General features: G+C 57.9%; 1 protein-coding gene across 1 annotated transcript; it reads left to right on the top strand.

Annotated features, from left to right (window-relative positions):
• Positions 1-9,196: 9,196 nt before the first annotated feature.
• Positions 9,197-10,559, top strand: LOC100548666 (GTP-binding protein Rhes-like). Its single transcript, XM_010721271.4, has one exon. The coding sequence runs from the start codon at positions 9,427-9,429 to the stop codon at positions 10,051-10,053; it is 627 nt and encodes a 208-aa protein (XP_010719573.1). The 5' UTR covers positions 9,197-9,426; the 3' UTR covers positions 10,054-10,559.
• Positions 10,560-11,742: the final 1,183 nt, after the last annotated feature.

Raw genomic sequence — 11,742 nt, 5'->3', positions numbered from 1 at the left:
TGCCATTGGCCTTCTTGGCCACTGTCCATCAGCACACCACGGTCCCTTTCTGTGAATAGCCGAAGGGAACAAAATGCTGTGCTGAGGAAGTCCTCTGGTAGCCCTGAGCTGTTCTGGAGGACAGCACTCCATGCCCAGCACTGTGCTCCCTGCAGTGCTGTACGGGGCTCCAGCTGCACAGGGCTGAGGGCTGGGAGTTTCTTTAAACTGAAATTAGCAGTATAGAGATACGTTCGTTTGGGTTTTTTCCACCTCTATTAAAAATAAAAGCTCACTGATCCCCACAGCTCCCATATGGGGCTTTGCTAATGCTCTGTCCCCAGGCGCGGGGTCCAGAGGCTCTATGCTGGATTATGGCTGCTTTGCAGACCCCCCCAGACGCCCCCTGCTCGGCTGGGAGGCTGCGGCTCACACGTGGGCAGCTCTGCTCTCCGTCCGGCAGACAAAGCTGTGCTGTTTTTAAAGCAGCAGCCGGTAAATGTCAGCCTGCGGGTTTTACAACGGCAGCAGTCGGAGCGGTGCCGGAACACCCATTTAGGGCTGTTCCTGCTTTTATCCGAGCTGTAAGGCTGCTAAAAGAGAACCCTGAGCCAGTTGGGGTGCAGGCACTGAGAAATAAAAACTTGGCGTTTTCCACATTCAGCCGCTTTCTTTCCATCCCCCACCCCCGGAAAAGTGAAACGAACAAAACCCAACACACCCCATCACCCCCCACCCCCGCCTCTTTCTCCCGCCCCCCGTTTCCCGCCGCCTTTTGCACTCGGCCCGCTGCCGAGGGGCGGGGCCATATCCTGCGCAGCCGCAGTAGGGCGGGGAGGAGCCAGTGGGCGCCGTGCGGATCCGCTCAGCGCGATACCGCGGCGCGGCGCAAGGGGGCGCCAAAAGCCCGCGTACTGCGCCGGCCTCCCGCGCGCCTTCCCGTGGGTGCGTGGCGGTGAGCTCGATGCTGCGAGGCGGGGACGCAGCACGGGGTCATTGCGAGAGCGGAGCTCCGGCCGTTGCTGCACCCCGTAGGACCTGCAGCAAGCCGTGGTGTGCCCGGCCCAGGGGGTGGTTCCGTCGGATACCAAAGAATGGCACTGCGCGGCACGGAATTGCTGCAGTACCTTCTGGTTCCCCAACTTAATGCCCCGACTCTGATTTTAGGGAAGCGTTTGGCAAACGAAAGACGGGCGGGTGGATGAATGCGGATATGGACACCGTGGGTAAAGCCGCCCGGGGCACGCAGGGTGTTTTGTTGGTCAGACCGTGCTGTAACAGCCTCGCAGCTCCGGGCTGGGTGAGCAGGAAAGGGGCAGCAGCTCCTGTCCTGCAGCCCCGTACGGAGGTGCCCGCAGGCAGCAATTCGGCACTGCCGGCTCCACTTCATTAGCGCTGCTGATGCTTTTATTTTTGCACAGAGAGCCGCAGCCTGTGAAGAAAGGCAAATAGCGGTTCCCATGGTGAGGCCCCAGTCTGGGCGCTGCCTGTGACTGAGCACACCCCTAAATGAGCCTGGAACGGATGCAAGCGAAGCTGCTTTTCCATGCTTCTCCTTCTGCACTGGGGCTTTTATGGCTATGATGCAGCGCCTCTTCCCGGGGAAGAGCAGCAATGGGGTGAGCACTGGGCACAGTGAGGCCATCAGGGACCCCTGGGGATGGGATTTGGGAGCAGGGTGCTGTGGCTGCTGCCCGCTGGATGCTGCTGAGGCCCAGCACCCCGAAACAAAGCCAGTGTGGAGTGAGGGTGGCACTCAGGACAATGGCCCCCGTCCTATGCCAGACTACAAAGCCACCACCTGGAATCTTTGGGATGCAGACCGGCTGTGGGGTGAGAGCTGGGGCATCCCCAGCCCTGTAGTGGGGCTGCAGTGGGGTCCCCAGCACAGCCTTCATACAAAGCCATGTGTTCCCAGCAAGGCACCATCCCCTCCGCAGCAATCTGGCTGTGTGCCGTGCCGCTCTTTGTTTCTGAAGATCAAATAGGACACATTGCATGCTAGCACTGATGCCGTGAGCCAGCTCCGGGCAGCCGCCTGCCTCTGTTTGTCCTTCACGAGAACCAAAAGCAGCAGCAGAAGATGGCTGTGAGCCCCAGGGCTGCTCTGTCCCCTGGCCGCACTGGGACAAGGCGGTGGGGGTGGGAAGCTGCTCTGCACCACCACCACCATCATCATCCTCCTTTTCGAGCACACAGCTGCCCATGCCAGCAGCTGCAATCAGCAAGTCTCTTTGAAGATATTTAATGCTCTGCTGTGCCACAGAGAGAAATAAGCCTGTTTTCTGCCTGCCTTTCTCCCGAGACCCCGAATGCTGTTCAGCCTCCAAGGAGCTGCACAGGGAAGCAGGAGAGCTGGAGAATCTCACATGCTGGGATGAGCAGGAGCCTTCCTCCCCCTGGGATGCTGCTGATACCGCCCATAGGGCTCATGCAGGGTAACCCCAGCTCAGAGCAGTGACAGCTGCAGCAGTGCAGCAGATTGGGACAGCACCCGCAAAGAGTGGCCCCAGAAGCTCAGTGGATGCAGGGCAATACGCTGAGCTGCCCTCGATGGCACGAGCTTCAGCCTCCTGCTTCAGGGAGGGCAAACACATCAGGTCTGCCATTGCACAGCAAATACTGCCAGAAACGTGCTGAGGGCAGGGAGGGCACAAACCTGCAGTCAGCACGGCCCAGAGGAGCCTTCCATCTCTTCATCACCTCCGCCCCTCCATCCCACTCTGTCCCAGCCGTGCTGGGGTGCAGACGACAGAGCCGATGTCCCTTTGCAAAGTGCCTCGTGGTGCCTGGGGCTGTGCCAGGTCACCCCGCACCGCTGGCACTCCATAAACAGACACAGGACAAACCTCCTCTGTGCCTTTGTTTTCTCCTCTTTGGCACCACGAGCGGTCTGGGTTTGTAGGGCAGCAGCTTGGGAAGACGAACTGACCGTAGGGTGATTTTGTCTTCATGCTGAACTCTTCCTGGAGATGTCAGCTGCCAGAACGCGTCGTTTCTGCTTCACGGGACTGCCTGAGTGCTCCGTGGGCACAACACAGTGACAAGGAGGGAAGGGACACTGGGAGGAATGCTTTGGTCTGAACAGCTCTGCTGACAGCTGCTGGGCTGAGCTGCTCCTTGTGGGGGCTCTGATGGAGGACAGTGTGGGTGGCTGTGGTGGGCAGAACCACCGCTCGGTGATGGCTCACATGGACACAGATATGGGAGAGGACCCTGGGACTCTGCAGCCAAACACAGCTTGAGACGGATGGATTTGGCAGCTCTTGGGCCCCTTCTGTTCTGACATTCACATATAAGGTCCGTAGGGATGGCTGTCTCCTCCACTGCCCGTGCTAAGCTGGGGGTGTCCGAGGGGCAGGAGGGCTGGTGTGTGCCATGCAGCCATGGGGACCCATGGAGTGACTTCCAGAAGCAGCATCATGGCCTTTCCCAGGGTTCTGCCCCCAGCTGAGGGCTGCTTTCTGCCCAGGGGGCTGAGCTCAGTGTTTTCCACCTGTTCCTTCCTTTGGAATCCCTGTGCATGCACAGAAGGGATGCGACGTGGGGGATGACTCTTTTGCCTGTAAGGAGGTGCAGGGAGTGCACAGCTGCTTTGATTTCTGGCACATTGTTGCCTTGCCTTGGTTTACTTGGTAAAACCCACTGCTTTATCCCCTTGCAGCTGCTCCCAGGGAGGTTCTTGGCAACAGGGAGGGACACACATGGTCTGGGGAGCAGAGCCCGAGCTGTGGGCTGAGACCTTCCTCTTTCCCACGTCCCTGTGGTGCAACAAGCAGGAACTGAGCCCCATCCATCAGCCCACAGACAATGGCTTCAAACGCTGCTGGAAGGGCTATGAATCACATTGCACACACACACACACACACGGGTCACCGCACACTGGAAACAAAGGCAGTGCACCTGGCACAGGTGGCTGTGACCCTGCTTGCTCCAGTGGCGCTGGTGGGGTCACCATCCCAGGGGGGGTGCCAGAACCATGGGGATACAGCACTCAGGGGTGGGCAGTGGGCATGGTGGGGGTGGGATTGAGGATCCCGGGGGTCTTTTTCAAGCTGAGTGATTCTGTGAGCTGAGGACAGCGCTGCACACACTGCCTTTGGCTCGGCACCCCCTCCCAGTGCTGCTGGGTGGAGATGAGACCTGACCTTCCCCAAACACAGCGCAGGGCCGTGGTGCAGAAAAGCAAAGCTGGAGACGGAGGTTGGGTGGCAGCCGTCGGATCAGCCACGCCGTGCTGCTGCCAGCACTGCGGGGTCACACGCTGCTGCTGCTGCTGCTGCTCACCGACAGAACGCATTTTGGGGATGTGGGGATGAGGTGCTCTGACAGGCGCAGTGCCCCGGTGCACGCGGAGCTGGCAGATCTCCTGCAGCGCTGTCAGCAGCACTCAGGGTGATCTGCTTGGCTCGGGGTTAAAGCTCCCCCTGTGCACGCCTGGAGCAGGAAGGACTTTGCTCATAGACGTGGCAGCAGAAGCAACGAGCGAGGCACGTGAGCCAACGCTGACGTCGCTTTTGTCGCAGTGATGCAAAAGGTTTTTTGCTTCTGAAGGACAAGGGGATGTTGAGGCCGTGGTGGCCCAAGGAATCGTGGCTGTATGGTCAGAGGGACTGCGGGTAATGGCAGCGTCACCGCGGGGTGTTTACAGTGTGACATTTCCATGCAGTCTGAAAAAAGAAAGCGCTCGGTTTTCATGGCGAGAGCGGCACATCTCCCTGCTGCTGGAGGGGGCAGAGCGCTGCGATGGGGCAAGGCACAACGGGATGGGAGCCTGGAGGTGGGTGGGACACATCCTGCACCTTCATCCTGACCCAGGACAGCAAAACCACTCCTGCTTTGGGGTGTTAGTGTCAGCCATGGCATCAGCCATACAGCCAGCAGCCCCTCACCTCTGGGCTGCAGCCCTGCATGGGGGAGAATCTCAGCCCGTGAGGATGCTCAGCTCCGTGAGGAGGATGCTCAGCTCCAAGATGGAGCCTGTGCTTCTGGCTAGAGGGATCACATCACGCACCAGTGCTTTGTGTCCTTCCCCAATGCCACTGCAGTGGGCAAAGCTAAGCAGAGGTGGCTGCTGGGAGCACTGGGAGCATTGGGAGCACTGACAGCCTGCAGCACATTCCCTGTCTTTACAGAGCATGCGAAGGGGCCAGGCTGCACCCCTGCACAAGGGACATGGACCCCAGCATGCCCAGTGCCACAGCTGTCACCTGCTGATGACCCCATAGCACTGCTGCACAGCCTCACCCGGCGTCACCTTAGGAAATGCCGTGTCGGTGGCCCAGAGAGAGGCAAGCTTCTCTCTGCCGCTGCTAATCCTGGCTGGAGCGAGATAAGAGATGCTATAGAAACTCTTCTGAGCCTGAGAACAGCTGTGCTAAATCCCTTTAGTCCTAACATGAGGTGTTTCCAGGCAGCCCGGCTCCCATTACCCCGCCGGTACATGCTGTCCACACCTCTTCTGTCCTGCACATGGCTCCCACTGGATCAGCAGGTGCTGTGTGGGGCTGTGGGGCTGGGCAGGGAGGATGCCCTCGAGTAGTGCCCTCAAAGCAGTTGGTGCCACCAGCAGTGATGTCCACAACAGGGCATCTCATTCCCATCTCCACTCCCATCCTAACCCATCCTCATCCCTGTCCTTATCTCCATCCCCATTCCCATATCAATCCCTGTCCTCACCCAACCCGTGCTCATCTCTGTCCCCATCACCATTTTCCATTCCCATCCTCATCTCCGTCCTCATCCCAACCCATCCTCATCCCTGTCCCCATCTCCATCCCCATTCTCATCTCCATCCCTGTCCCCATCCCATCCTCATCCCTGTCCCTATCCTCATTCCCATCCCATCTCCATCCCATCTCCAACCCCATCCCCTTCTCATTCCCATTCTCATCCCCATCTCCATCCCCCATCCCTTCCCCACCCCATAACCTTCCCATCCTCATCCCCACCCATTACTTGCTCCACTGATGCCTGGCCAGGAGCACAGGCAACCCCCAGCCCTGGTGCCACCTTGCAATTAGAGCCTTTAATTCATCACCAACCCCATCCGGCTGTGGGGTCACCGTACGGCCGAGCCCTCCCCGTCGAGGCAGCACGTACCCAAGAACAGGGAACAGGATCCTCCATAACACACTGTTCCAGACGGTGACACGGAGCACATATAGCGCCGGTACATCTATGCATCAGGGGCTGCAGAAAATGTATGGAGTTTCAGATTTCTCCTCTCACCTGTTGCTAAAGCAAAGGCCATTCGGATTTAATCTCCTGCTGGGGAACGGGTGGCTTTAACCCCCTCCTGTATGGCTGTGGGTCGTGGTGGGGGTGCTGGCTGCCTGCTGGGGGCACTGGGAGCACCGGGGGCAATGGGGGCAATGGAAGCACTGGAGTCAATGGGATGCTGAGGGCAGTGGGGTCACTGGGGGCACTGGGGGAACAGGGAGCACTGAGGCCATTGGGAACACTGGAGGCAGTGGAAAAACTGGGAGCACTGGGGGCAGTGGGTCACTGGGAGCACTGGGATCAATGGGTACGCTGGGGTCATTGGAGCACTGGGAGCACTGGAGCCATGGCACCACCAAGACTGCAGCTGCAGCACATCCACTGCCCATTCCCCATCCTTCACCCTGCTGATGCCTGGTCAACCTCAGCCCTTGTCCCACCTTGCAATTAGAGCCTTTAATTAATCACCAGCCCTATTCAGGTGCCAGATCCTCTCCTGTTTTTGCCACGTCTCCAACTCAGGACTCAGTTCCAGAGGGAGAAATGATGCCTCTCACCCCAGACCCCCACCAGACTTCTGCCTGCAGAGATGGGAGCTCAGGATGCTCTCACTGTGGTTTCTAATTGCCACCCTGCTCCTGTCTTGGTTGGAACAGCAGCACACGCAGCTGCCCTCACGTACACCATGAATTTATCCATGGGCTGAAGCAGGAGGCAAAGCAGGCAGTGTGGGGTGGGCGCTGGGTTGTCTGGCAGGTGACAGCCTGTGCTGTCCAAATGCTGCCACCGAGCACATGCTGAAGCCAAAAGAGATGGGCAGCAAGGCAAGCTCAGCATGAAGTCACTGCTAGTTGTTCCCATACCTGGACCCATCCGAGCTAAAATGTCACATTTAGGCTGGACACAAAAGGCTGCAATGGCAGCCGAGCTGCTCTCCCCCTCCCTTGGCACAGGGTCCCCCCGCTCTGCGCTCTCTCCCGCCAGCAGCCATCAGCTACAGCATAGAGAGACTCATGCAAAGGGCCTTTGGAAATATTCATTGCTCATCTCTTAACGAGATTACTTCCGAAATCCTCCGTTGCTTTGAGGGAGATTTAGAACCTTTCAGGCTCTTGGTAACCATAGCAGCACAGATGTGAAAATGCACAGTAGACAGCTGATGTGAGAAGTGATGGGGGACGCAAAGAAGCACGAACAGAATTCCTTCCTGATGAAAAGAAATATATCTACGTTTGGCTTTAAACTGTTCCCGAAGCTGGGCTAAGATTATGTGTTGTGCCTTGCTTAGATACCATCTTTGGTTCAGCTGATGGCACCAAGATGTGGTCACTGTGTCAGCTACATGCACCCTTTGCCCAAAGCTGATGCTCTCCGTGGATCCATCCCTCCTCCCAGATTTTGGCTCACCGAGCTCCTGTGGTGTCTGCTGCACCTTAGCTTCACTGTGGGTGAACCCTGGGCATCGCCTTTGGGACATTATCTGGGCAGAGTACAGGGTGTGCAAAGTGCTGAGTGCCAGAGAGTCGAGCACCAGGCCCTCCATCAGGGACCCAACGCTCCCCTTGCCCAGAGCAGACTGCAGGGGAGGGCTGCTCACCTCAGTGAAGCTCTTGGCTGTTGCCACAATGGATAGGGTGAGGCATGAAGAGGAGGGAGAGGAAGGAGTCCCTTCCTTCTTGTGGAAGGGACTTTCCAAATCAGCAGACAAATTCAGCCAAAACAAGGGTGAAACTGGCAATTTGCAGTGGAAAGAAAATCAATTGCATTAGTATTACAAAAGCAAGTCCAAAGCTAAGGGAAGAACCCACGAACACAAAATTGTGCTACAGGCTCGTCCTGTCTTTTCAACAGGTGCCCTCTGGACTTCCATCTTTCAGAAACCAGCTTCATGATTTATGACTCTACCTTGAAAAGAAGAAGTGACCACTGAGACCACGCACTCAACCCGTGTGCTGATGAACAGCCCTCATCCTCCCAACACAATGAACATAGGATCATGGAACCACAGCATGGTTGGGTTGGGTTGGTTGGAAGGGACCTCAAAACCCACCTAGTGCCACCCCTGCTGTGGGTTGGGTGCCCCCAGCTCAGGCTGCCCAGGGCCCACCCTTGGCCTCAAGCACCTCCAGGGATGGGGCACCCGTTGGGCACACACACCGAGCACCCTCTCCTCCACCGTTTGCCCAGGACAGCAGTGAGCTTTACAACCATTTCCCAGCGCTGAAGGTCTGCAGCACTCTGCCCATCGCCCTGGCACTGCTCCAGCTCTGACCCAGTTTTTCCATGCTGCCGCCTAAGAATGTGGCCCACATCCAAACTTTCTCTCCACGGTCGATGCCAGGGACACGCAGCACTGCCCATGGTCGCTGTGTTCACAGCTGTGTGCCGTGCCCCAGTGCTCCAGGTACCAGCAGGGACATGGGTCACAGCGTGGCTGTGGTCAGGGCAGCATTTCCAACGCACCGCCCAGCATTGGCTCACGGAGGTGACAGGGTGCTGTTTGTGGGCAGATTTTGTTTTTCCCTCGGGATAAATATTTCATGAAACCACCACATAACTGACAGTTGGACATGAAGGCTTTGACGTGCGGTTTTCAGCGAGCTCTCACCATTCCCCTCCAGTCAATTATCTCAGCGGAGCACAGAGCGGTTGAGCCCATCCACAGCGATTTGCTGTGCAACCGAGCTCCAGGATGCACACAGGGACGAGAAAAGCTACAGATGCCAGCGGGCATCCCCTGCCACGTCTGCCCATGAGCCACCCAAGCGGAGGCTGAGCCCCCATGGCTCCCTGCCCAGCAGCCCATGCCAAGAAGCCAGAGCAGATCTCCCAGCGCAGCGATGCTGCCGGCTCCCGGCGCTGCCGGCAGCGGTGAGTTACACATGCATTGCGCAATGCAGCGCGGTGCTCTCCAGGGCCGCAGTAGCTTTCCAGGACTGCGCGGCGCGGATTGGCCCGCAGCACCCTGCTCTCCTCCCTCCCTGCCCTCCCTTCCTTCAGCACCCTAAACCTACAGAGATTGGACAGCCGGGTGCCACATGGCAGATTGGAACCAGGATAAAAGATGAACAGCGTCTGCTGGGAGTTTGCAAAGAGGTGGCACCAAACTTTGCAGAACGGGGAGCAGGGACGGACAGACAGACGGACAGCAGAGCTGCAGCCGCCCAGGGACGCCCAAACATTGAGCGGCAGCTGTAGAGCAGCCATTGCCCTCTGCTCCCAGCCATGTCCCTGGTAGGGAAGGAGAAGAGCCACGTGCGCTTGGTCTTCTTGGGCGCAGCCGGCGTGGGCAAGACGGCCCTGATCCGCCGCTTCCTGCTGGACACCTTTGAGCCCAAGCATCGGCGCACGGTGGAGGAGCTGCATAGCAAGGAGTACGAGGTGAGCGGGGCCACCGTGACGCTGGAGATCCTGGACACCAGCGGCAGTTACTCCTTCCCAGCCATGAGGAAGCTCTCCATCCAGAACAGCGACGCCTTCGCTTTGGTCTACGCCGTCGACAACGCCGAATCCTTTGAGAGCGTCAAGAGTCTGCGGGAGGAGATCCTGGAGGTGAAGGAGGACAAATTCCCTCCCATCGTGGTGGTGGGCAACAAGGCGGAGAGCGGCGGAGAGCGGCAGGTGCCGGCAGAGGATGCGCTGTCACTGGTGGAGCTGGACTGGAACAGCCGCTTCGTGGAGACGTCAGCCAAGGACAACGAAAACGTGCTGGAGGTCTTCAGGGAGCTGCTGCAGCAAGCCCGGCTGCCCGGGCGGCTCGGCCCCGCGCTCTGCAGGAGGAGGGAGACCTTCCCCAGCGAGCACGGGCTGCGGCCCCCCATGAACAAAACCAACAGCTGCTCCGTGTGCTGAGCCCAGCGGGATGCAGGTGGGCTGCCGGCCAGGACCCCACTCCTCCCCACCCTTCCCTCCTCACCCGGCACTGTGGGGTCAGCGGAGCGCGGGGAGGGAGGCGGATGGGATGGTGCCGCTTTGGTTTGGTTGGGAAGGCGTGGGGAGAGGGCAGGATCCCAAAAAGGGGGTGCCCACCTGGGATGCAGCAGGCACTCAGGCTGTGCTTGCAAGAAGGGGACAGACAGTAGGACGCGGGCTGCATGCAGCCGAATGCATCTCTGCAGGCACTGTGCCACCAGCACCCCTGGGTCCCCTCTGGGTTCTGTGCCCACTGCACCCCAATGCCCACACATGCAGTGTCCTGGTGCAGCTGTGGTTACGATGAGTGTCTGAGGTAGCTGTGTTTGGATGTAGAGCATGCGATAGGGCAGCCTATGCATCTCTTCAGTTTTCTATTTCTGTTTGGTTTTTTTGTTTGTTTGTTTTTTTAAGCAAACCCAATAAACACGGTGATGCAAAGTGGAGCTGGAAAATGTGTGGGTTTCTTCCTAACCGTGCAGATAGGTTTGTGCCCAGACCCTTATTGCTGCCTCTGCTTTCTCTGCTCTGGTCTCTGCCCTTATCTCAGTGTCCTGGCACTGCCCCACTCGCAGCCCCAGCAGCATTACTGCACTCTGTGGGGCCACTGTCCTCATAACCCCCCCATGACAGCTTTTACCAAGCAGTGAACAACAGAAAATACAACAGCTCATCCCACATCTGAGTTCAGAAATAACAACAGTCCTTAAAAGGCACCATAATAAAAATCATAAACACCGTCATGGGGCTGCTGGTACCTCGTGCTCACTTCCATCCAGGGGTGTGCTGCGTCCTGGCTCCCACACTGCAAAAAGCACTAGAGCCTTTGCATTCTTACACTAAAATCATAAGAAAACTGCAAAATCAAGAGGATGGGAGGCCCCCTGATGGCCCCCTCCACTCACAATGTGAAGTACCCCCAATCCCTTGGCTGTCCCATACTGGGCACAGCACCCAGTGCCATTGTCCAACCCCAGCTCTGGGCCTCCCTGGGCAGCAGGGAGGGGTGGTGGCCCTGTGCAAGGCTTGGGGTTGTGGTGCTGAGATGCAATCCTGAAGTGTGGGTCAGGTCATTAGGGTTGGGCACAGCCCAGCCTCTGGAAATTGGAGTTTGCAGTGGTGGCCGTGCAGGGTGAGGTTATAAATCAGGATGTCCCACATCTGTTTGGCTCTTTGTTTTAGGAGAAAAATGTCATCGCTTGCAGTGCGATGAGGTGAAGAAGCAAAGCTCACGTTCTTCCCCCCAGCAGCAACAAGAGATGTGGATTTTCCTTCCCTACTGCTGAGTGCAGCTGTGGGATCCAGCACAGGGATCCTCCTGTATGTCCACTTCATGAAGTGGCTGTGGCTTAAGTTAGATCTGAGCTTTCATAGGCAGTCTGTTACAGAGTGACTGAGGTTGGGGAAGTCCTCTAAGGTCACCAAATCCACCCGTACTGAGCCTACTGCCCACCTCCCCCAGTGCCACATCTACCCTCCTTATAGGGGTCATTCTGAACCATGGGGGTGGCACGCAGAATCATAGAATCACAGAACGGCCTGGGTTGAAAAGGAGCACAATGCTCATCCAGTCCCAACCCCCTGCTGTGTGCAGGTCACCAACCAGCAGCCCAGGCTGCCCAGAGCCAC

Source organism: Meleagris gallopavo, chromosome 20, assembly GCF_905368555.1.
Source record: "Meleagris gallopavo chromosome 20, MGAL_WU_HG_1.1, whole genome shotgun sequence".
NCBI lineage: Eukaryota > Metazoa > Chordata > Aves > Galliformes > Phasianidae > Meleagris > Meleagris gallopavo.
This window is presented reverse-complemented; position numbering and strand designations above follow the sequence as displayed.

Excerpts from the sequence above, each read along its gene's own strand:
- LOC100548666 (XM_010721271.4), top strand. The coding sequence starts at position 9,427 with ATGTCCCTGGTAGGGAAGGAGAAGAGCCACGTGCGCTTGGTCTTCTTG.